The 20,805-nt window shown below is 53.0% G+C and overlaps 1 protein-coding gene across 1 annotated transcript in view; it reads right to left on the reverse strand.

The window, feature by feature from the left end:
• The window catches only part of LOC142250507 (ubiquitin carboxyl-terminal hydrolase 12-like), a 96,092-nt gene extending 75,516 nt beyond the window's left edge, over positions 1-20,576 (reverse strand). Inside the window, exon 1 of the mRNA XM_075322692.1 lies at positions 20,226-20,576. Within this exon, the coding sequence (XP_075178807.1) occupies positions 20,226-20,273 (48 nt within the window). The 5' untranslated portion in view covers positions 20,274-20,576. The remainder of the gene's footprint in view (positions 1-20,225) is intronic.
• Between the last annotated feature and the right edge of the window lie 229 nt (positions 20,577-20,805).

Genomic DNA, 20,805 nt, shown 5'->3' on the forward strand with positions numbered 1-20,805 from the left:
AGGAGGCCGAAGGAAGGGGAGCCGGAGGCCGGAGCGTATAAGGGCCAGTATCCATGCACTGGAGGAAATCCTTTCCCAGGCCGGAAGGAACTGAGAGAGCCTCCCGCCGACCTGGGAAAGCGAGTCACTTGGACGACTTATTCTGATCTTTTGAGGGGCCCTTGAACATGAACCCTTTTTCCTGAGTCTTTCTATCGGACCAGGTATTCCGATCCCGCGGTCGGGTGGGGCGGCGAACAGGCTTCCTCCGAAAGGACCGCCGTGAAGAAGGAAATGAGGGAAAGGGAAAGCCGCCCTTCTTGTCGCTAGCTTTTTCCAGGATGTCATCCAGCACCGGCCCGAACAGGAATTCACCTTGACAAGGGATATTGCAGAGTTTAGACTTAGTCTGCAGATCCCCTGGCCAGCATTTCAGCCAGAGAGCCCTTCTAGCCGCATTGGAGAGGGATGCTGACTTTGCAGCCAACTTAGTGGAGTCCGCCGAGGCATCCGCAAGGAAGGCCGCCGCCCCCCGCAATTTGGAGAGGGAGGACGCAATCTTCTCCTTAGGTGCTCGGGATCTAAACTGGTCTTCCAGTTCGTCAATCCATATAGTCAGGGATCTAGCCGTACAGGTAGCCGCAATGGCGGGCCTTAGTCCTCCGGCAGCAGCTTCCCAGGTATTCTTCAGGAAGTGATCAGCTTTCTTATCTAATGGGTCTTTCAGGGAGCCCATGTCCTCAAATGGCAAGGCAAACTTTCTGGATGCCTTAGCGACAGCCACATCCAATTTCGGTGCCTTATCCCATGTGGAGCAGGAGGCCTCCTCAAACGGGTATTTTCTCTTAAAGGCGCCAGGAATGGAATGCTTCTTATCAGGTCTCTTCCATTCCCGGGCAATTAAGGCTTGTATTTTATCCACCACCGGGAAGGAGCGCCGTGTCTTCTGTTCCATGCCCCCAAACATCCTATCTTGGATAGACTTTTCAGGTTTCTCATCAGTGAGGCCCATGGTGGTCCTCACCGCTTTAACTAACTTCTTCATATTATCGAGTGGGAAGCACTGGCGACCCCCTGAGTCACTATCAGAGGAGGAGCGGGAAGTAGAGCCTGAGGAATCACATTCCCCATCAGACCTATCAGAGTCCTCGTGGACCGGCGAGGGAGCCCTGGAACCCCCAGCACTTTGCGCTCCAGACAGGGATCGGAGGGAGTCCCTGACCTCTTCCCGTATGATGGACCGGAGATCGGAGGCAAATCCCGGCTGTTCCTCTGTCAAAGTTTGCTGAATGCAGCCCTTGCACAATCTTTTAGTCCAAGAACCAGCAAGTTCTTTACAGCACAAGGCACATTCCTTATGTCTGGATTTAGATAAACACTTCTTAGGTTTACTGCGCTCCTATAAAAAAAACAGACAATATGACCGCCATTAAAAGCGGAACATCCGAGGTGCACTCACCCACCGATGCCCAGAGGCTATACCGGTTCAGCAGGGCCCTCATCTGACTTCCTTCCTCTAGAAGGCCGTCTTCTGTCAGGAGAGTCAGGTTCCTTTCGTTTGGAGGACCGGTCATCCGTCCCCCCACGCTTGCCCCCTGAGCCAGCGACACTGTCCTCCTTTCCCCCCTTCTGCTGCCGCTTCAGGGAGGCTGTATCATTATCAGAGGGAGGTTTTGGAGAGGAGGGAGGCGAAGGAGATGCTGCCGACTGTTTGTCCGTCATGGCCACAGAGCACAGGCACCCTAGAGAGGATTGCCGCTCTAATTTTCAAAGACACGCTGGCGACTCCGCCCACTTCCGGCGGACGTCCCATCCGGCTCCACAGGCCGCACATTGGAACAAACGCGCGCCTGCGCACAGCCCGGACATCTCCTACCACACGCAACATGGCGCTCCACGGAAGCGCCCCAACCTCAGCTGCCACGAGGACGCCCCGCAGGGATCGCAGCAGCCGTCCCCCTCATCTCGGCCGGCACGCGCCCGGACACTGTGTCCTCCACTGACAGCTCCTCAGAAAACAGGACGCCGGTAAGGAGAGGAGGGGGGGAGGAAGGGAAGGAGCCCGTGCGCAGACATAACCCCCGTGGGTATGCTGCGACGGGAGAGCCCTGCGGACAGGTCCCCTGGAGGATCCACTTACCTGCCCCGCAGGCTCCTGGCGCTCCAATCGGGCGCTCTGCACGCACTCCGGACCCCCATGGGTCTGATGCTGCAGCTCCACAGCCCCGCGGCCGACCGCAGCAGGACCCGTGCCGCTGCCAGAGCCGGTCGACCGGGCGCCGGACTTGAATCTTCGGCCCCTCAGGACCTTCTGGAATCGATGAGATCTCTGGAGGCTCCCTGTTCAAGGACAGGAAACCAACTGATGCGGGGAGAGGTGCCGCCCCTTTTTATTCTGGAGGTTTCCTGTCCTTGAAGGGCGGATCCCCTCTCTCGTGGTGCCGTCATGGGTGCTGGAAAAAGTGTGGGTCAATTATTATTCAACCTCTAGGTTTAATATTTTGTGGAATAACCCTTGTTTGCAATTACAGCTAATAATCGTCTTTTATAAGACCTGATCAGGCCGGCACAGGTCTCTGGAGTTATCTTGGCCCACTCCTCCATGCAGATCTTCTCCAAGTTATCTAGGTTCTTTGGGTGTCTCATGTGGACTTTAATCTTGAGCTCCTTCCACAAGTTTTCAATTGGGTTAAGGTCAGGAGACTGACTAGGCTACTGCAACACCTTGATTTTTTCCCTCTTGAACCAGGCCTTGGTTTTCTTGGCTGTGTGCTTTGGGTCGTTGTCTTGTTGGAAGATGAAATGACGACCCATCTTAAGATCCTTGATGGAGGAGCGGAGGTTCTTGGCCAAAATCTCCAGGTAGGCTGTGCTATCCATCTTCCCATGGATGCGGACCAGATGGCCAGGCCCCTTCGCTGAAACAGCCCCACAGCATGATGCTGCCACCACCATGCTTGACTGTAGGGATGGTATTCTTGGGGTCGTATGCAGTGCCATCCAGTCTCCAAACGTCACGTGTGTGGTTGGCACCAAAGATCTCGATCTTGGTCTCATCAGACCAAAGAACCTTGAACCAGTCTGTCTGAGTCCTCCAAGTGATCATGAGCAAACTGTAGACGAGCCTTGACATGACGCTTTGAAAGTAAAGGTACCTTACGGGCTTGTCTGGAACGGAGACCATTGCGGTGGAGTACGTTACTTATGGTATTGACTGAAACCAATGTCCCCACCGCCATGAGATCTTCCCGGAGCTCCTTCCTTGTTGTCCTTGGGTTAGCCTTGACTCTTCGGACAAGCCTGGCCTCGGCACGGGTGGAAACTTTCAAAGGCTGTCCAGGCCGTGGAAGGCCAATAGTAGTTCCATAAGCCTTCCACTTCCGGATGATGCTCCCAACAGTGGAGACAGGTAGGCCCAACTCCTTGGAAAGGGTTTTGTACCCCTTGCCAGCCTTGTGACCCTCCACGATCTTGTCTCTGATGGCCTTGGAATGCTCCTTTGTCTTTCCCATGTTGACCAAGTATGAGTGCTGTTCACAAGTTTGGGGAGAGTCTTAATTAGTCAGAAAAGGCTGGAAAAAGAGGTAATTAATCCAAACATGTGAAGCTCATTGTTCTTTGTGCCTGAAATACTTCTTAATACTTTAGGGGAACCAAACAGAATTCTTGTGGTTTGAGGGGTTGAATAATAAATGACCCTCTGAATAAACTTTTCACAATTTAAAAAAAAAAATAAAAAAGAAATAACATTATTTTGTGCTGCAGTGCATTTCACACTTCCAGGCTGAGCTACAGTCCAAATGTCACAATGCCAAGTTAATTCCGATTGTGTAAACCTGCTAAATCTGCAGGGGGTTGAATACTACTTGTAAGCACTGTAGCTTGTAAAACGTTTAGCTAATTTCTGGTAAGAGAATCTTTACGAGTAACTTTTTCCCTGAATGACATTGACCAATCAGAAGCAGGAGGTGTAATGGGGGGAGGAGTAGGGGGTGAAACACCCCTTCTAGAGACGCTTAGAACAGGCTTTCATTGTGTGATATGGAGAGACATTTAATGGCAGCTCGCCCCGCTCTCCTCACTGATCTAACTGCTTGTGGAGTGTAGAGCTGTGTATCATTACAAACACCTCTGCACAGCTGAGAAAAGAGGTGTTTGTGATGACACAAAGCTCTGTTTTCAAAGTAATCGCCAACGGCTAGATTTGTGTGACCTAGATGGAGATATCAGTCTGCATATGACACAGAGGAAGCCTCTTCTAAGCTTTTCTGTGGGTGTGTTCATTTATTTTCCCGAATGATGACACCTTCTGCTCATGATTGGTCAGTGATCTACAGGGGATAAAGAAACCGCCCACAAAGATAAATATCTGCTGCTGCCCCTTTGGTCTTAGCAAAAATTGGAATATAAAACTGCAATACTGACAAATAAGAAAAACAACAATGGCATTTTATTCAGTTCTACAGCTACTCTTCCATGATGTGGCTGGTCTGACATGCTAAAACTGGTGGAAGGTTTTGTCCAAGGCCCATTTTGATGGGAAGCTTTGAAGCCACTAACGAGTGACAATCCACAATGTACATGTCACTCGGCACTCGTTTATTGGACTGCTTACTGATCCGAACAGAATAGGAGTTCATTTGTCCACATATAGCATCACGTTCTCCGCAGGACATCACGGGGCGATGTGCTGCCGATAACGCGGGGCTTTATGCTGTCATTTGTTGGAGTATCGCCAGCAAATTTACACGATCCGATAATCGGCCGGTGAATGTTTCTTTGCCGAATATTGGATCATCTACATGGACATTTAGGAAAGTATTGTACACAGCTTTCTGCACAGCTGAGAATTGTAAGGACCCTATAAAATACAGAAAACCGAGGGCTCATGCGTCGCTATGGCTGCTTCACTACGGTACCCTACAAAAAGGGGCATAATAAGGCCGTGTACATGAGCCCTAAAGCTACAAGTCCATGTAAAATCATAATCAGCTTGTCTCACGGATATTCAATTAACCCCTTACCTTCCCTCTCCCAGAATCCGATTAGGTGATATCAGAGGTTTTGTCTGGGGCCAAGACACATGAATGGGCCACCATGTAATAACTATGGCTGGCAGATAAGCTTATGAGCAGGGTGCAGAGCTCTCAACACTGGAAAATTCCTGTCATAGGGCTGTCCACAGGCACCATTGCTTTGCTGGTTAGGGTGTGCATATATAGTGTATGAAGTGAAGTCATCCAGGGCAGAGGCAGTGATGTATAATAGTATGAGGGTGTCCAGTAACGAAAAATACCAGACAGACACCTATAGTGGATCCTGCCGTGTCAGCACGTCATTTGCTACAAAGCCCACATGAGAGAACAGCTTTAGGGATTAAGGATAATGTATGTGTGAACCTGCTCTGCTTACTCAAGTGCCCTGAGCATGCCTCAGAAGCAAATGCACAGCTATTTAACTCCTCAGCGCCCGCCCTGACAGGCCTCCATAATTAGCCGCCATTGTCCGGCTGCATCCAGCAGGTCACTGCCTTATCAGCCTCAGTATTGATCGGCTTCACTTTGTGACTGTTTTGTCTCACCCACGAAATGAAAGAGAACAATCAGCGTCGTGACAAACTCCCCAACATGAAACCAAATCCACAAACACCGCCGACTGCGCTAGCCTATAAAAGGGAATCCATCAGCAGGGTTTTGCTATATGATCAGACGACAGCATGCTGTAGGAGTTAAAAAACACACAACAACTATGCCTCTCTTATCTGGCAGTGTGCTGTCTACGTAAACGAAAGGCTTTATCACCTAGTGATTATCATTGCTGGACTACATTCTTGTGCACAGCAGTCCAGCAGAGCCCTTTCTGTGATTGTGTCAATCTCCACTGAGAGCCTGGTGTGGGTGCAGAAGCGCACTCATCTCTGCTGCTTTACGAAATCTAAACATTACTGACTGCAGCCACTCTGACACAGAAATCTAAGGGATACATCATTGGATTCAGTCTCTTTGGCTATTTATAATGCTCTCTGAAGAGGCAGCAAAAATCTGCTGACAGATTTCCCTTAAAGCATAATTTATATTATGAAGAATGCAAGATGAAAGCAAAAGCCAAAGACTGTTCTTATGTCCCCAAAGTAAACCAAAAGAGACTGCTGGACCTAGGCCTAAGCACACGGCAGGAAAATCGGAGCGAGTGGAATGCGATAAAACATTGCATTCCACTTGGACCAATATTAGCCTATGTGTCAGCACCTAGGAGCAATTATTTTCTCAGCCCTAATCGGAGCGAGAAAACAATCGCAGCATGCAGCGGGTGTAATACGATCCTTGTTTCTCTCACACCCATTCAAGTGTATGGGGCGAGAGAAAAATCGCACTGCACCGGTGTACTGCGAGTGCAGAACGAGAATGGCAATAGCTGGCAACGGAGGAGAGAGGGAGATAAATCCCTCCCTCTCCTCCGCAGTGCCAACCCTCCCCTCCGCAGCGCCGGCCCGCAGCTGTGGTCCGATCGCATGATCGGACCTCAGTCGCAATGACACTCTGCTCCCGCTGTGCTGCCAGCATGAGCCGAGTGTCATGCGAGGATCGCAGTAGTATCCGTGTAGCCACGGCCCTAAAAACAGACCGTGGTGCTGCAGAGCAGACCCCGATTGCAGTTGCTGAGTTTATCACCAGGAGTCAAGAGATCCTGTCTTCTCCACTCCAAAGCTTTCAATATTCCTGTGGTTTGGCCAGTTTCTTCTTATAAACTATATGGGTAAAAAGCTGGCAATCATCTGCAGGGGGGCACGGAGGAGCTGCAGGGGGGCACGGAAGAGCCGCAGGAGGGCACGGAAGAGCCGCAGGAGGGCACGGAAGAGCCGCAGGAGGGCACGGAAGAGCCGCAGGAGGGCACGGAAGAGCCGCAGGAGGGCACGGAAGAGCCGCAGGAGGGCACGGAAGAGCCGCAGGAGGGCACGGAAGAGCCGCAGGAGGGCACGGAGGACCCGCAGCTCATGGCTACAAGTACTCAGCTCAGTATCAAAGGCTATAGGCTATATTCACATACTGCAACTTTAACTGCGTTTTTAAGGTCACAGATGCACCAAAATCCATGCATTTCCTTCCCCCAGCAAAGTCTATGAGATTTCTATTTTGCTGTCCACACTGGGCATTTTTGAAGATGCAGCATGTCAAATCTTTTTGCGTTTTTCCAGCGTTTTTGAGCCCTTCCAGTCAATAGATTTGACTTAAAAAATGCACTGGGCAAAATGCGGTAAAAAGGAGGCAAATATGCATGCGTTTTTGATGTTGGTGCATTTTTTTGAGGCCATAAACGCTGCATCTTTGTGGTTAGAAAAGATGCAGTATGCGAACATAGCCTTACACTCTGATTGGGAAGTTTATTAACTCCTTGTTAAACTTACCAATTACACGGGAGGGGAACTTCGTGACATGGAGGACGTTAGCGGTGTATTTGAAATATCTGAACATTCATATGAATAAAGGCATCAAGTTACGCCACAAACCTGGTGTTGGAATGGTTGCTTAGTTTTTCTTTGCTGCATTCGTAGCCCTATTTCAGACGTCAGTGATTCTGGTACGTATGTGCTAGTTTTTATACGTACCATAATCATGGACATACGCAGACCCATTAAAATCAATGGGTGTCTATGCGGCGTACACTCGTGTCCGTGATTGCTGCACAGAGACAAGTCCGTTTTTTTCTGGCATCACTGATGTCCCACGGACCTCACTATGGTGTGATCCATGAAACACGTACCAGAAAAACACGGACATTGAAAATAAAAAGCACTTTTAACTCACCTTCTCCCACCAGGCTCTGTTCAGCCTCTGCTCTCAGCTTCTTCCAGGCCGGCTCATTATGGCATGCATATTCATGTATGCAGCCACAGCCGACCCGGAAGTAGCTGCAGAGGTGAGAGACCGCGGCGGCCGGATGCTGCAGAGCCAGAGACTTCAGCCCCACAGACAGCAGGAACGGGACTGGTGAGTATACATCCATGTGCAATCACGGAGTACAGATCACGTATCACGGATTGCACATGGAGAACATACGTGTGCCGTGAATCACTGCACAGGGATGGACATAAGCGTTTTTAACACGCCAGTGAAAAAGTCTGTGTTTTTCACTGACATGTGAAACAGGCCTTACATGATGACCTAATGAAGAGTCAAAGTTGGTATACAAAATTACTGTGAGCGGGATTAATGAACAAAATCTGCTAAGGAAGCCCCTCCGATTCCATAGAGTGTACACAGAACACATAAATCGCTGGCATAAGGGCGATTGGTGCAGCAGAGGTGCCCATCAGAGGGACCCTCCAACGCGACCATTAGACTGAGACTCATAACACAAGAAAATGTTTACAATTCTAACAAATCCACCAAAAAGACGACCTCCGAATGTCCGGCACATTGTCATAGTCACAATCTCAGCCTCCTACACACCGATTTACAATTTTAGGTACAGACGGGATATCACATGGCAGTGCCCGGCCCACAGACCGCACTGCATCGCCAGGGCACACAAAGGTGATCAAATACACATGCAACCCAATAAAAGGAGGAAGAACGAGTGAGCTCACATACAGAAAAATGCAAAAAAATCAGTACAACATCTAGGCGTAAAATTACAACCCGAAAAGGAGAGTCCACAGTTGTGCGCTGCCCTTGTAAGGGCGGGAGTTTTGGGGTATAGAAGGGTCAGCTTAGTCCCTAACAGGGTTAGTGACCAAACACTGCAGGGAGGTCAGATCCATTATCCGAGATAACACGGGGGGGGGGGGGGGGGACCATTCCACTGTTGAGTGGTTCCTTATGTACACATTTTTGGTATCTTACATGACATGTACTGTGTTAAAGGGAACCTGTCATCAGAAATTTTGCACTAAACCTAAAAAATTCCCCCTCTGCAGCTCCTGGGCTGCATTCTAGCAAGGTTGCTGTTATTGTGCCCCCTATCAGACCAAAATAAAAAGACTTTATAAAGTGGTACCTTTTTACATTCAAATCTTGATAATGGTACACGGGGGCGGGCTCTCTGGTGTCAGTTAGTCTGCCTCCTGCCGCTTTAGGCCGTCCCCCATCGCGCAATTTCATACCTCAGGAGGCCGCCCAGTGCGTCCGAGGTCTCGTGCATGCGCCAGATGACCAGATGATCGGTGGTGTCCTGCTCCGCTCCTCCCATCTATTTCCTGCTCCAGGGCTAGATGGGAAAGAGGTGACGTTGGGTCATCTGGCCAGGGCATGCGCAGAACGGTGGAGGCAGAGGGGAAAGCGCGGGCACGAGATTATGGGCGGGAGCTTGCTGATGACAATCACAGTGCTGCCCATATTCTTGTGCCTGCGCAACGTCACCAGCGGTCCCACTGTGCACAGTCCCGCTACAGTGGCACAGCGCATGCCCGAGACCTCGGACGCACTGGGCCTAAAGCGGCAGGAGGGACAGTAACGGACATAGACAGCCCGCCCCCGTGGTAGAATTAACAAGATTTTCAAAGTGAAAGGTACCACTTTATAAACTATTTATTTTGATCTAAAAGGGGGCAGAATAACTATATGAACCTTGCTAGAATGCAGCCCAGGAGCTGCAGAAGGGGAAACTTTTAGGTTTAGGGCAAAATTTCTGCTGACAGATTCCCTTTATAACACAAAGGCCTAAGCCACACAGTGAGAAAATCGGTGCGAGTGGAGTGCAATAAAACATCGCATTCTACTCGCACCAATTCTAGCCTGTGTGTCAGCGCACATGAGCGATTATTTTCTCAGCCCTAATCAGACCGAGAAAACAGTCGCAGCATGCTGCAGGTGTAATACGACTCTTTCTCTCGCACCCACTCAAGTGAATGGGGCGAGAGAAAAATCGCACTGCACTCGCGGTACACCGGTGTACCGCGCATGCAGAGCGAGAATCGCAGTAGCTGGCTACGGAGGAGAGAGGGAGAGAAATCCCCCTCTCCCCTCCTCCAAGCCGGCCCGCCCCCCGCAGCACCAGCCCACCCCTCCGCAGTGCTGGCCCGCTCGCACAGTCGGACCTCAGTTGCAGGGACACTCGCATGACACTCTGTTCCTGTTGTGCTGCCAGCGTGAGCTGAGTGTCATGCGAGCATCGCACTAGTGCCTCGTGTGGCCCCGGCTTAAGCGGCTTGCACTGGGCTGAGCACCGAACACAGCGATGCACGCGCGAGTGGTTTGCATATGTAAGGCACCCAAACTCCGAGCTTTGTTTTTGTAAAGTCTGTGTTTGGTACGAACACTAAACCTGGGGTTTGCTCATCTCTAAAGAGAAGTAACCGCGCCTCTACTATTACGTCTAGGCGAATGCTGCTACTTAAGAAAAAAGGGAAACCTGGGGGAGAAAGATAGTGACCATATTTTGATTATAAAAGTTAAAGGGGTTATGCAGGACAAATTATATATTTTTTTTACTCTGAGCCTAAGAACTAACAAGCAGTTTGTTGCTAACTATCTCCCTGTTGTTCCCAGCTCCGGTTCATAGCAGTCATGGACCGCTCCTGTCGGCGATTTTGCGGCTTGACATCAACAAAGCAGCTCTTCCTCTTCCGGGCTGCTCTGTCCACAGGGTGTGCTGCCGACATCATGCTGATTGACACAGGCTCCCCGCAGTTAGGCAGCAGAGAGACAGCTGTCAATCCGCATAATGTCAGCAATCACAACACATCAGCCGAGCAGAGCGGAAGAGAAGCAACTGTTCAGTCAATGTGACGTCACCAGAAGCCACAGAATCGACAGCACGAGCAATGAGATCTGCACCGGGCAGGGCAGGACAGGTAGGTAGTAAGGCTCCTTTCACACAACGTTTTTTTTTAACATGCGTCATAAACGTTTTTTTGCTGTAAAAGCGGATCCTGCTTTTACAGCAAAAAACGCATGCAAACGCATGTGTTATTTTGCAGGATCCTGTCACTTTAAGTTTATAGGCGGGCATTGGAGTCATGTGATCGGGAGTCAGTGGAACTGAACGTGAGACTGGGAGCCGGCTTCTGACAGCTGCAGAAGCTCGTAACCAAGGTAAACATCGGGTAACTTGCTTGGATACCCGATATTTACCTTGGTTACGAGCATCCGCAGCTGCTAGGAGCCGGGCTGCCTGCTCCCTGCAAACGTAACCAACGTAAACATCGGGTAACTAAGAAGCGCTTTGCTTGGTTACCCGATATTTATCTTGGTTACGAGTGTCCGCAGCTCTCAGGTGGGGGCGAGAGAGAGACACAGAGAGGGAGGGGGGGCGAGAGAGAGACACAGAGAGGGAGGGGGCGAGAGAGAGACACAGAGAGGGAGGGGGCGAGAGAGAGACACAGAGAGGGAGGGGGCGAGAGAGAGACACAGAGAGGGAGGGGGCGAGAGAGAGACACAGAGAGGGAGGGGGGCGAGAGAGAGACACAGAGAGGGAGGGGGGGAGAGAGAGACACAGAGAGGGAGGGGGGGAGAGAGAGACACAGAGAGGGAGGGGGGGAGAGAGAGACACAGAGAGGGAGGGGGGAGAGAGAGACACAGAGAGGGAGGGGGGGAGAGAGAGACACAGAGAGGGAGGGGGGAGAGAGAGACACAGAGAGGGAGGGGGGAGAGAGAGACACAGAGAGGGAGGGGGGAGAGAGAGACACAGAGAGGGAGGGGGGAGAGAGAGACACAGAGAGGGAGGGGGGAGAGAGAGACACAGAGAGGGAGGGGGGAGAGAGAGACACAGAGAGGGAGGGGGGAGAGAGAGACACAGAGAGGGAGGGGGGAGAGAGAGACACAGAGAGGGAGGGGGGAGAGAGAGACACAGAGAGGGAGGGGGGAGAGAGAGACACAGAGAGGGAGGGGGGAGAGAGAGACACAGAGAGGGAGGGGGGAGAGAGAGACACAGAGAGGGAGGGGGGAGAGAGAGACACAGAGAGGGAGGGGGGAGAGAGAGACACAGAGAGGGAGGGGGGAGAGAGAGACACAGAGAGGGAGGGGGGAGAGAGACACAGAGAGGGAGGGGGGAGAGAGACACAGAGAGGGAGGGGGAGAGAGAGACACAGAGAGGGAGGGGGAGAGAGAGACACAGAGAGGGAGGGGGAGAGAGAGACACAGAGAGGGAGGGGGAGAGAGAGACACAGAGAGGGAGGGGGAGAGAGAGACACAGAGAGGGAGGGGGAGAGAGAGACACAGAGAGGGAGGGGGAGAGAGAGACACAGAGAGGGAGGGGGAGAGAGAGACACAGAGAGGGAGGGGGAGAGAGAGACACAGAGAGGGAGGGGGAGAGAGAGACACAGAGAGGGAGGGGGAGAGAGAGACACAGAGAGGGAGGGGGAGAGAGAGACACAGAGAGGGAGGGGGAGAGAGAGACACAGAGAGGGAGGGGGAGAGAGAGACACAGAGAGGGAGGGGGAGAGAGAGACACAGAGAGGGAGGGGGAGAGAGAGACACAGAGAGGGAGGGGGAGAGAGAGACACAGAGAGGGAGGGGGAGAGAGAGACACAGAGAGGGAGGGAGAGAGAGAGAGACACAGAGAGGGAGGGAGAGAGAGAGACACAGAGAGGGAGGGAGAGAGAGAGACACAGAGAGGGAGGGGGAGAGAGAGACACAGAGAGGGAGGGGGAGAGGGAGACACAGAGAGGGAGGGGGAGAGGGAGACACAGAGAGGGAGGGGGAGAGGGAGACACAGAGGGAGGGGGAGAGAGACACAGAGAGGGAGGGGGAGAGAGACACAGGGAGGGAGGGGGAGAGAGACACAGGGAGGGAGGGGGAGAGAGACACAGGGAGGGAGGGGGAGAGAGACACAGGGAGGGAGGGGGAGAGAGACACAGGGAGGGAGGGGGAGAGAGACACAGGGAGGGAGGGGGAGAGAGACACAGGGAGGGAGGGGGAGAGAGACACAGGGAGGGAGGGGGAGAGAGACGCAGGGAGGGAGGGGGAGAGAGACACAGGGAGGGAGGGGGAGAGAGACACAGGGAGGGAGGGGGAGAGAGACACAGGGAGGGAGGGGGAGAGAGACACAGGGAGGGAGGGGGAGAGAGACACAGGGAGGGAGGGGGAGAGAGACACAGGGAGGGAGGGGGAGAGAGACACAGGGAGGGAGGGGGAGAGAGAGACACAGAGAGGGAGGGGGAGAGAGAGACACAGAGAGGGAGGGGGAGAGAGAGACACAGAGAGGGAGGGGGAGAGAGAGACACAGAGAGGGAGGGGGAGAGAGAGACACAGAGAGGGAGGGGGAGAGAGAGACACAGAGAGGGAGGGGGAGAGAGAGACACAGAGAGGGAGGGGGAGAGAGAGACACAGAGAGGGAGGGGGGAGAGAGAGACACAGAGAGGGAGGGGGAGAGAGAGACACAGAGAGGGAGGGGGAGAGAGACACAGAGAGGGAGGGGGAGAGAGACACAGAGAGGGAGGGGGGAGAGAGACACAGAGAGGGAGGGGGAGAGAGACACAGAGAGGGAGGGGGAGAGAGACACAGGGAGGGAGGGGGAGAGAGACACAGGGAGGGAGGGGGAGAGAGACACAGGGAGGGAGGGGGAGAGAGACACAGGGAGGGAGGGGGAGAGAGACACAGGGAGGGAGGGGGAGAGAGACACAGGGAGGGAGGGGGAGAGAGACACAGGGAGGGAGGGGGAGAGAGACACAGGGAGGGAGGGGGAGAGAGACACAGGGAGGGAGGGGGAGAGAGACACAGGGAGGGAGGGGGAGAGAGACACAGGGAGGGAGGGAGGGGGAGAGAGACACAGGGAGGGAGGGGGAGAGAGACACAGGGAGGGAGGGGGAGAGAGACACAGGGAGGGAGGGGGAGAGAGACACAGGGAGGGAGGGGGAGAGAGACACAGGGAGGGAGGGGGAGAGAGACACAGGGAGGGAGGGGGAGAGAGACACAGGGAGGGAGGGGGAGAGAGACACAGGGAGGGAGGGGGAGAGAGACACAGGGAGGGAGGGGGAGAGAGACACAGGGAGGGAGGGGGAGAGAGACACAGGGAGGGAGGGGGAGAGAGACACAGGGAGGGAGGGGGAGAGAGACACAGGGAGGGAGGGGGAGAGAGACACAGGGAGGGAGGGGGAGAGAGACACAGGGAGGGAGGGGGAGAGAGACACAGGGAGGGAGGGGGAGAGAGACACAGGGAGGGAGGGGGAGAGAGACACAGGGAGGGAGGGGGAGAGAGACACAGGGAGGGAGGGGGAGAGAGACACAGGGAGGGAGGGGGAGAGAGACACAGGGAGGGAGGGGGAGAGAGACACAGGGAGGGAGGGGGAGAGAGACACAGGGAGGGAGGGGGAGAGAGACACAGGGAGGGAGGGGGAGAGAGACACAGGGAGGGAGGGGGAGAGAGACACAGGGAGGGAGGGGGAGAGAGACACAGGGAGGGAGGGGGAGAGAGACACAGGGAGGGAGGGGGAGAGAGAGACACAGGGAGGGAGGGGGAGAGAGAGACACAGGGAGGGAGGGGGAGAGAGAGAATGATCACCCGAGGCTGGTTTGTGGGCATGCTCAGTAGAGCTAGCAGGATCCTGTCTATCAGCATGCCAGCGTTCACATGCGTTTGCGTGCAGTATAGTCAGGATCCAGCAATTTGCTGTATTTGGACGCAGCTCAAAAACGCTACAAGTAGCGTTTTTGAAAAATGTTAAAAAACTGCAAGTTGCTGGATCCTCACTATAACGCACGCAAACGCATGTGAACGCATGTTGACGCGAGTCCATTGTAAATGCATTGAAATGAAAACGCATTTGCACTGGATCCGTTTTTGCGTTAAAAAAACGCTCAGGACGCATGTTAAAAAAAACGTAGTGTGAAAGCAGCCTAAGCAACTACCTTCTTGTTAGTGCTTAGGTCCATAATAAAAGGAAAAAAAAAAAAGGCTCTGACAGCCCCCCTTAAAGGGCTTTTCCCATGAACAAAGTTAATTTCAATCAATAGATCTTAAAATCATAAAAATCATTTCCATAACTGGATAGGTTAAAAACAAAAGTTCCTGTGGTGAGATAATCTTATATACGTGTCCCTGCTATGTGCTGTGTAATGGCCGTGTCTGACCGTACAGGGGCATGGTCTGATCATGTCACAACTCCTGGACCGGGAGGGGGGGGGGAGCAAAAGAGAGTACACAGACATTACAGCATGGGATCACAAATTATTCTCTCTTTAATCCCTTCATGACCGGCTGATTTTGTGCTTTCCGCTTTGTTTTTTCAGCATTCTTCCTCCAAGAGACGTAACTTTTTTATTTTTCAGTCAATGTGGCCATGTGAGGGCTCATTTTTTGTGGAACGAGCTGAACTTTTAAATTAAACCATCAGTTTTATTATAGTGTACTGGAAAAAAGGCAAAAAAAATGCAAATGCGGAAAAATTGCAAAAAAAAAAAAAAAAAAATGCGATTGCGCTATTGTTTTTGGGATATTTTATGTGAGTTCGTAGACACCAAACACGTATAGGTTTCCTTTTATCTAAAGGATTTAAAAAAAAAAAAAAAAATCTATAGTTTGTCCAAAAAAAGTGGTGTACGTTTTGCGTCATTTTCCGCAACCCGTGGCGTTCTCTTTTTTTTTTTTGCAAAAAACAGTGTCTGACAGCTCCATAAAAGAAATTGGGATTTATAGGAGTCCTGCCCACTGCCCTTCTCTTTTACTCAATGTAAACTGACCTGCGGTACGTGTTTCAAAACTACGTTTTATATGCAGATTTTCCCCATAGAATTGCATGAGATGTGGAAAAACTGCAAGAAAAAAAAAAAAACACCTGTGTTTTTACTATCAGTTTATTAAATATGCATTAAAACGGTCATCGGACAAATAACCAACAACAAAAACACTCCCCTTAAAAAGGTACCACACAGTAAGGACAGATTAGGGAAAGGCAAGGTAGGTATACAGGGCTGCGGGACCGGATCAATCTAATACTTCAAATGCCCTGCTACTGCCCCTAATAAACCGCCCTACCTGCCTGCGGAGGACGGCACCCTAATAAGTGCAGATAGCGCCCCCGCTCACCTACTAACCCTAAAGGCTCCTAAACTGTCCCTCTCTCACCATGTGAGAACCAATGGTAATTTATACTTATATAAATCATAACAAAAAGAGACAAATTGGCATTTAAAAATGCAATCAACTATAACTGTAGAAAAAGACATGGATTTCACATCCAATATTCGTACACTGACCTAATGCCGCTAAGGCTGCTTTCACACTACGTTTTTTTAACATGCGTCATGAACTTTTTTTGCTGTAAAAGTGGATCCTGTTTTTACAAAGAAAAACGCATGCAAACGCATCTGTTATTTTGCAGGATCCTGCCACTTGAGGTTTATGGGCGGGCATTGGAGTCATGTGATCAGGAGTGAGGCGAACTGAACGTGATTGACTGGGAGCCGGCATCTGACAGCTGCAGACTCTGATAACCAAGGTAAACATCAGGTAACTAAGCGACGTGCTTTGCTTGGATACCCAATATTTACCTTGGTTACGAGCGTCCGTAGCTGCTAGGAGCCGGGCTGCCTGCTCCCTGCACACGTAGCCAAGGTAAACATCGGGTAACTAAGCAAAGCGCTTTGCTTGGTTACCCGATATTTACCTCGGTTACGAGCATCCGCCGCTGGGGGACAGAGAGAGGGGGACAGAGAGAGGGGGACAGAGAGAGGGGGACAGAGAGAGGGGGACAGAGAGAGGGGGACAGAGAGAGGGGGACAGAGAGAGGGGGACAGAGAGAGGGGGACAGAGAGAGGGGGACAGAGAGAGGGGGACAGAGAGAGGGGGACAGAGAGAGGGGGACAGAGAGAGGGGGACAGAGAGAGGGGGACAGAGAGAGGGGGACAGAGAGAGGGGGACAGAGAGAGGGGGACAGAGAGAGGGGGACAGAGAGAGGGGGACAGAGAGAGGGGGACAGAGAGAGGGGGACAGAGAGAGGGGGACAGAGAGAGGGACTGATCACGCCAGGCTGGTTTCTGGGCATGCTCAGTAGAGCAAGCAGGATCCTGTCTATCAGCATGCCAGCGTTCACATGCAGTATAGTCAGGATCCAGTGAAAAACAGTATTTGGACGCAGCTCAAAAATGCTACAAGTAGCGTTTTTGAAAAAAGTTAAAAAACTGAAAGTCTCTGGATCCTCACTATAACGCACGCAAACGCATGTGAACGCATGTTGACGCGATTCCATTGCAAATGCATTGAAATGAAAATGCATTTGCACCGGATCCGTTTTTGCGTTAAAAAACGTTCATGACGCATGTTAAAAAAAAAAATGTAGTGTGAAAGCAGCCTAAGCAATAATATACAAAACTGAACACTGAAGAGGTCACCTTCTGATCAGACTGTATGAAGCCCACTGCCACATCACGGTGGACCTCTCAGTCGGTGTCTAGCCCAAAAGGTTTGGCTCCATGCACCAGGCACAGCGCACAAGAAGGGAAAGCAACCTGGTGCCTCGCAGCACCCCCATGGGGACTCCGCGTGGCAGCACGGGTGCTATGGAGCACCAGCCCTGCTACAGCAAGACCACGGCACCACAAATGACTGAGAACCAACTCTTGGTAGACCTGTAAAATGAAAGCGAAAGTGAGGAGCGCAGATTAGGAGGCAATCATATCATTCCATAACTTCATACCCTATTGTGTTGTAACGAGGTTATCCCAGAATTTATTATTTTTTTCCAACCTCCCTGTAGTCTAAAATCCTGTATACAACAACCCAGCTGTGCCTCCATAACAGTGTGCCTCAGAAGAGTCTGACATCCAGTGTGTGCTGTGCCCAAGCCGGGGGCAGCGGTACGAGTTATGGCACATTAGTGGCGTATCTTATGATGAATCTGGCGGTTGGGGTGATATGCCCCATCCATATTCGTCAGGACTGGCATATTAATGACAGAAGTTACAATATTTTTACACATCTGCCAAATTGCATAAAAATATTGCACCTTATTAAGGTGTTTACTCCAGATTTGTACATATCTTAATGAATCGCCCCCAATCACACATGTGCTGAGTTACTGGAAGTTAATAGGAAGACACACAATAGAAGAATACCAGGTACCTACTGAGTAAGACATGAAAGAACAAGAGGATGTATCTATGGGGAAAAGCCTACTATATGATTGTTTTCTGGAGCAGCGAGAACTTTAGGAAATTGGATTACATTTCACAAGTTTTAGGATTGTAAGGCACTGAGCTGGGAGTGATATCGTGGAACATAACCCTATAGGAGCTGGCATCTTAGTGGCAGCCGCCTGACACTTGTACGTGTGACGTTACTTCAGTCTAGTTGGCCACCCTCATGGAGGAATACTGGGAGAAACTTACTCACACAGTAAAATTACTTTTTTCCTACAGATTCCTGAAGTTGTGCAAAGACAACAACAACCACCCAAATATCACAACATCCAGAAAGTGCAGAGTGTGGAGGAGACGGGCAGCGACCGCTGTATCTGCGAGTATCTCAACAGGCACTGCCATATAGCCGATAAAGACCACATATTATGCACACCGGGCATTTGGGGGCGAACCCCAAGCTAGAACACCAGAGCCTTTGGGGAAGGGGGGGCACAGTGCCTTTGAGGGGGGGGGAGCACCAGAGCCTTGGGGGTGGGGGAGCACGCTAGAGCACCAGAGCCTTAAGGTGGGGGGGGGGGGGGGGGGGGGGAGCACGCTAGAGCACCAGAGCCTTAGGGGGCGGAAGCACGCTAGAGCACCAGAGCCTTAGGGGGGGGGGGGGGAAGCACGCTAGAGCACCAGAGCCTTAGGGGGGGGGGGGAAGCACGCTAGAGCACCAGAGCCTTAGGGGGGGGGGGGGAAGCACGCTAGAGCACCAGAGCCCTAGAGGGGGGGAGCACGCTAGAGCACCAGAGCCTTAGGGGGGCGGAAGCACGCTAGAGCACCAGAGCCTTAGGGGGGGCGGAAGCACGCTAGAGCACCAGAGCCTTAGGGGGGGGGGGGGGGGAGCACGCTAGAGCACCAGAGCCTTAGGGGGGGGGAAGCACGCTAGAGCACCAGAGCCTTAGGGGGGGGGGGGGGAAGCACGCTAGAGCACCAGAGCCTTAGGGGGGGGGGGGAAGCACGCTAGAGCACCAGAGCCTTAGGGGGGGGGGAAGCACGCTAGAGCACCAGAGCCTTAGGGGGGGGGGGGGAAGCACGCTAGAGCACCAGAGCCTTAGGGGGGGGGGGGAAGCACGCTAGAGCACCAGAGCCTTAGGGGGGGGGGGGGAAGCACACTAGAGCACCAGAGCCTTAGGGGGGGGGGGGGAAGCACGCTAGAGCACCAGAGCCTTAGGGGGGGGAAGCACGCTAGAGCACCAGAGCCCTAGGGGGGGGGAGCACGCTAGAGCACCAGAGCCTTAGGGGGGCGGAAGCACGCTAGAGCACCAGAGCCTTAGGGGGGCGGAAGCACGCTAGAGCACCAGAGCCTTAGGGGGGGAAGCACGCTAGAGCACCAGAGCCTTAGGGGGGGGAAGCACGCTAGAGCACCAGAGCCTTCGGGGGGGGGGAAAGCACGCTAGAGCACCAGAGCCTTAGGGGGGGGGGAAGCACGCTAGAGCACCAGAGCCGGGGGGGGGGGGGGGAGCACGCTAGAGCACCAGAGCCGGGGGGGGGGGGGGGAGCACGCTAGAGCACCAGAGCCGGGGGGGGGGGGGAGCACGCTAGAGCACCAGAGCCGGGGGGGGGGGGAGCACGCTAGAGCACCAGAGCCGGGGGGGGGGGGGGGGGGAGCATGCCAGAGCACCAGAGCCTTAGGGGGGGGGGGGGGGAAGCACGCTAGAGCATCAGAGCCGGGGGGGGCGGGGAGCACGCTAGAGCACCAGAGCCGGGGGGGGGGGGGGGGAGCATGCTAGAGCACCAGAGCCTTAGGGGGGGGGGGGAAGCACGCTAGAGCACCAGAGCCGGGGGGGGGGGGCGGGGAAGCACGCCAGGGCTAACACTACTCTGCAGGACACACAGCGCAGGAGCCCACAGATCTGCTAGGACCCGTAAGACCAGACAGTGCCTATGTCATGTGGGGTGTGGCACAGGTATGATGTCCAGCTGTGCCACCTGCAGATATAGGTATGGCATGCTGACACTTGTAGTGTTATCCCAGCTGGACTGCCCCAGTTCGCGCAGTGCACATACTGTGTATATACATACAGTGCATATACACGTGCACATACTGGGGGCCTCCCCTATGTATACAGGTGTCCTGCTAGCACCACCACCCATTCCCCTCCTCACTCCCCAATCCCGGATCGCCCCCAGTCACCCCCCAGCAGAGCGGCCCCGGCTCCCCCCTCCGCTCTGCCCCCGGACACTCACCATCGTACAGATCGAGGCGATCTTACGGACGGTCATCAGTACGTCCATCCGCCTTCCTCCACCATCGCCATGATGAACCGGAGCTCGGCCCTTGACAGCCGCAGCAGGGTCACCGGGAAAGCGCTCCGCCCGCTGCTGTGCTACATTGAAAATGCGCCGACCGGAAACACGCAGAAATTAAGCAGGGTTCCTTGTCCAGACGTTCCGCACAACGATTGACAAGACGAGAAAACCGGGCGGGGAGGATAACGTGTACTGGGGCAGGGCTGAACTCCTGTGGCCACCTATGTAGGCGACTATCGGGCCCGGGTGAGGGCTACAGTAGAGTCCTGAAGGGAGCTGCCATGACGTAGCAGTCATGTGGTGTGGGTCTGTCACGTGACCCATATCCAGCACTTCTAGTTTGTGCTGTATCTCTGTTGTGTGGAAAGGTCCGGTGTGGTGCAGGAGGGGACCTGTATTAACAGGGGGTCAGGTGTGGAGATGGAGGGGACCTGTACTGTAAAGGGGGTCAGGTGTGGAGCAGGAGGGACCTGTACTGTACAGGGGTTCAGGCGTGGTGCTGGAGGGGACCTGTACT

The sequence above is a fragment of the Anomaloglossus baeobatrachus genome, chromosome 9, assembly GCF_048569485.1.
Source record: "Anomaloglossus baeobatrachus isolate aAnoBae1 chromosome 9, aAnoBae1.hap1, whole genome shotgun sequence".
Taxonomy (NCBI): domain Eukaryota; kingdom Metazoa; phylum Chordata; class Amphibia; order Anura; family Aromobatidae; genus Anomaloglossus; species Anomaloglossus baeobatrachus.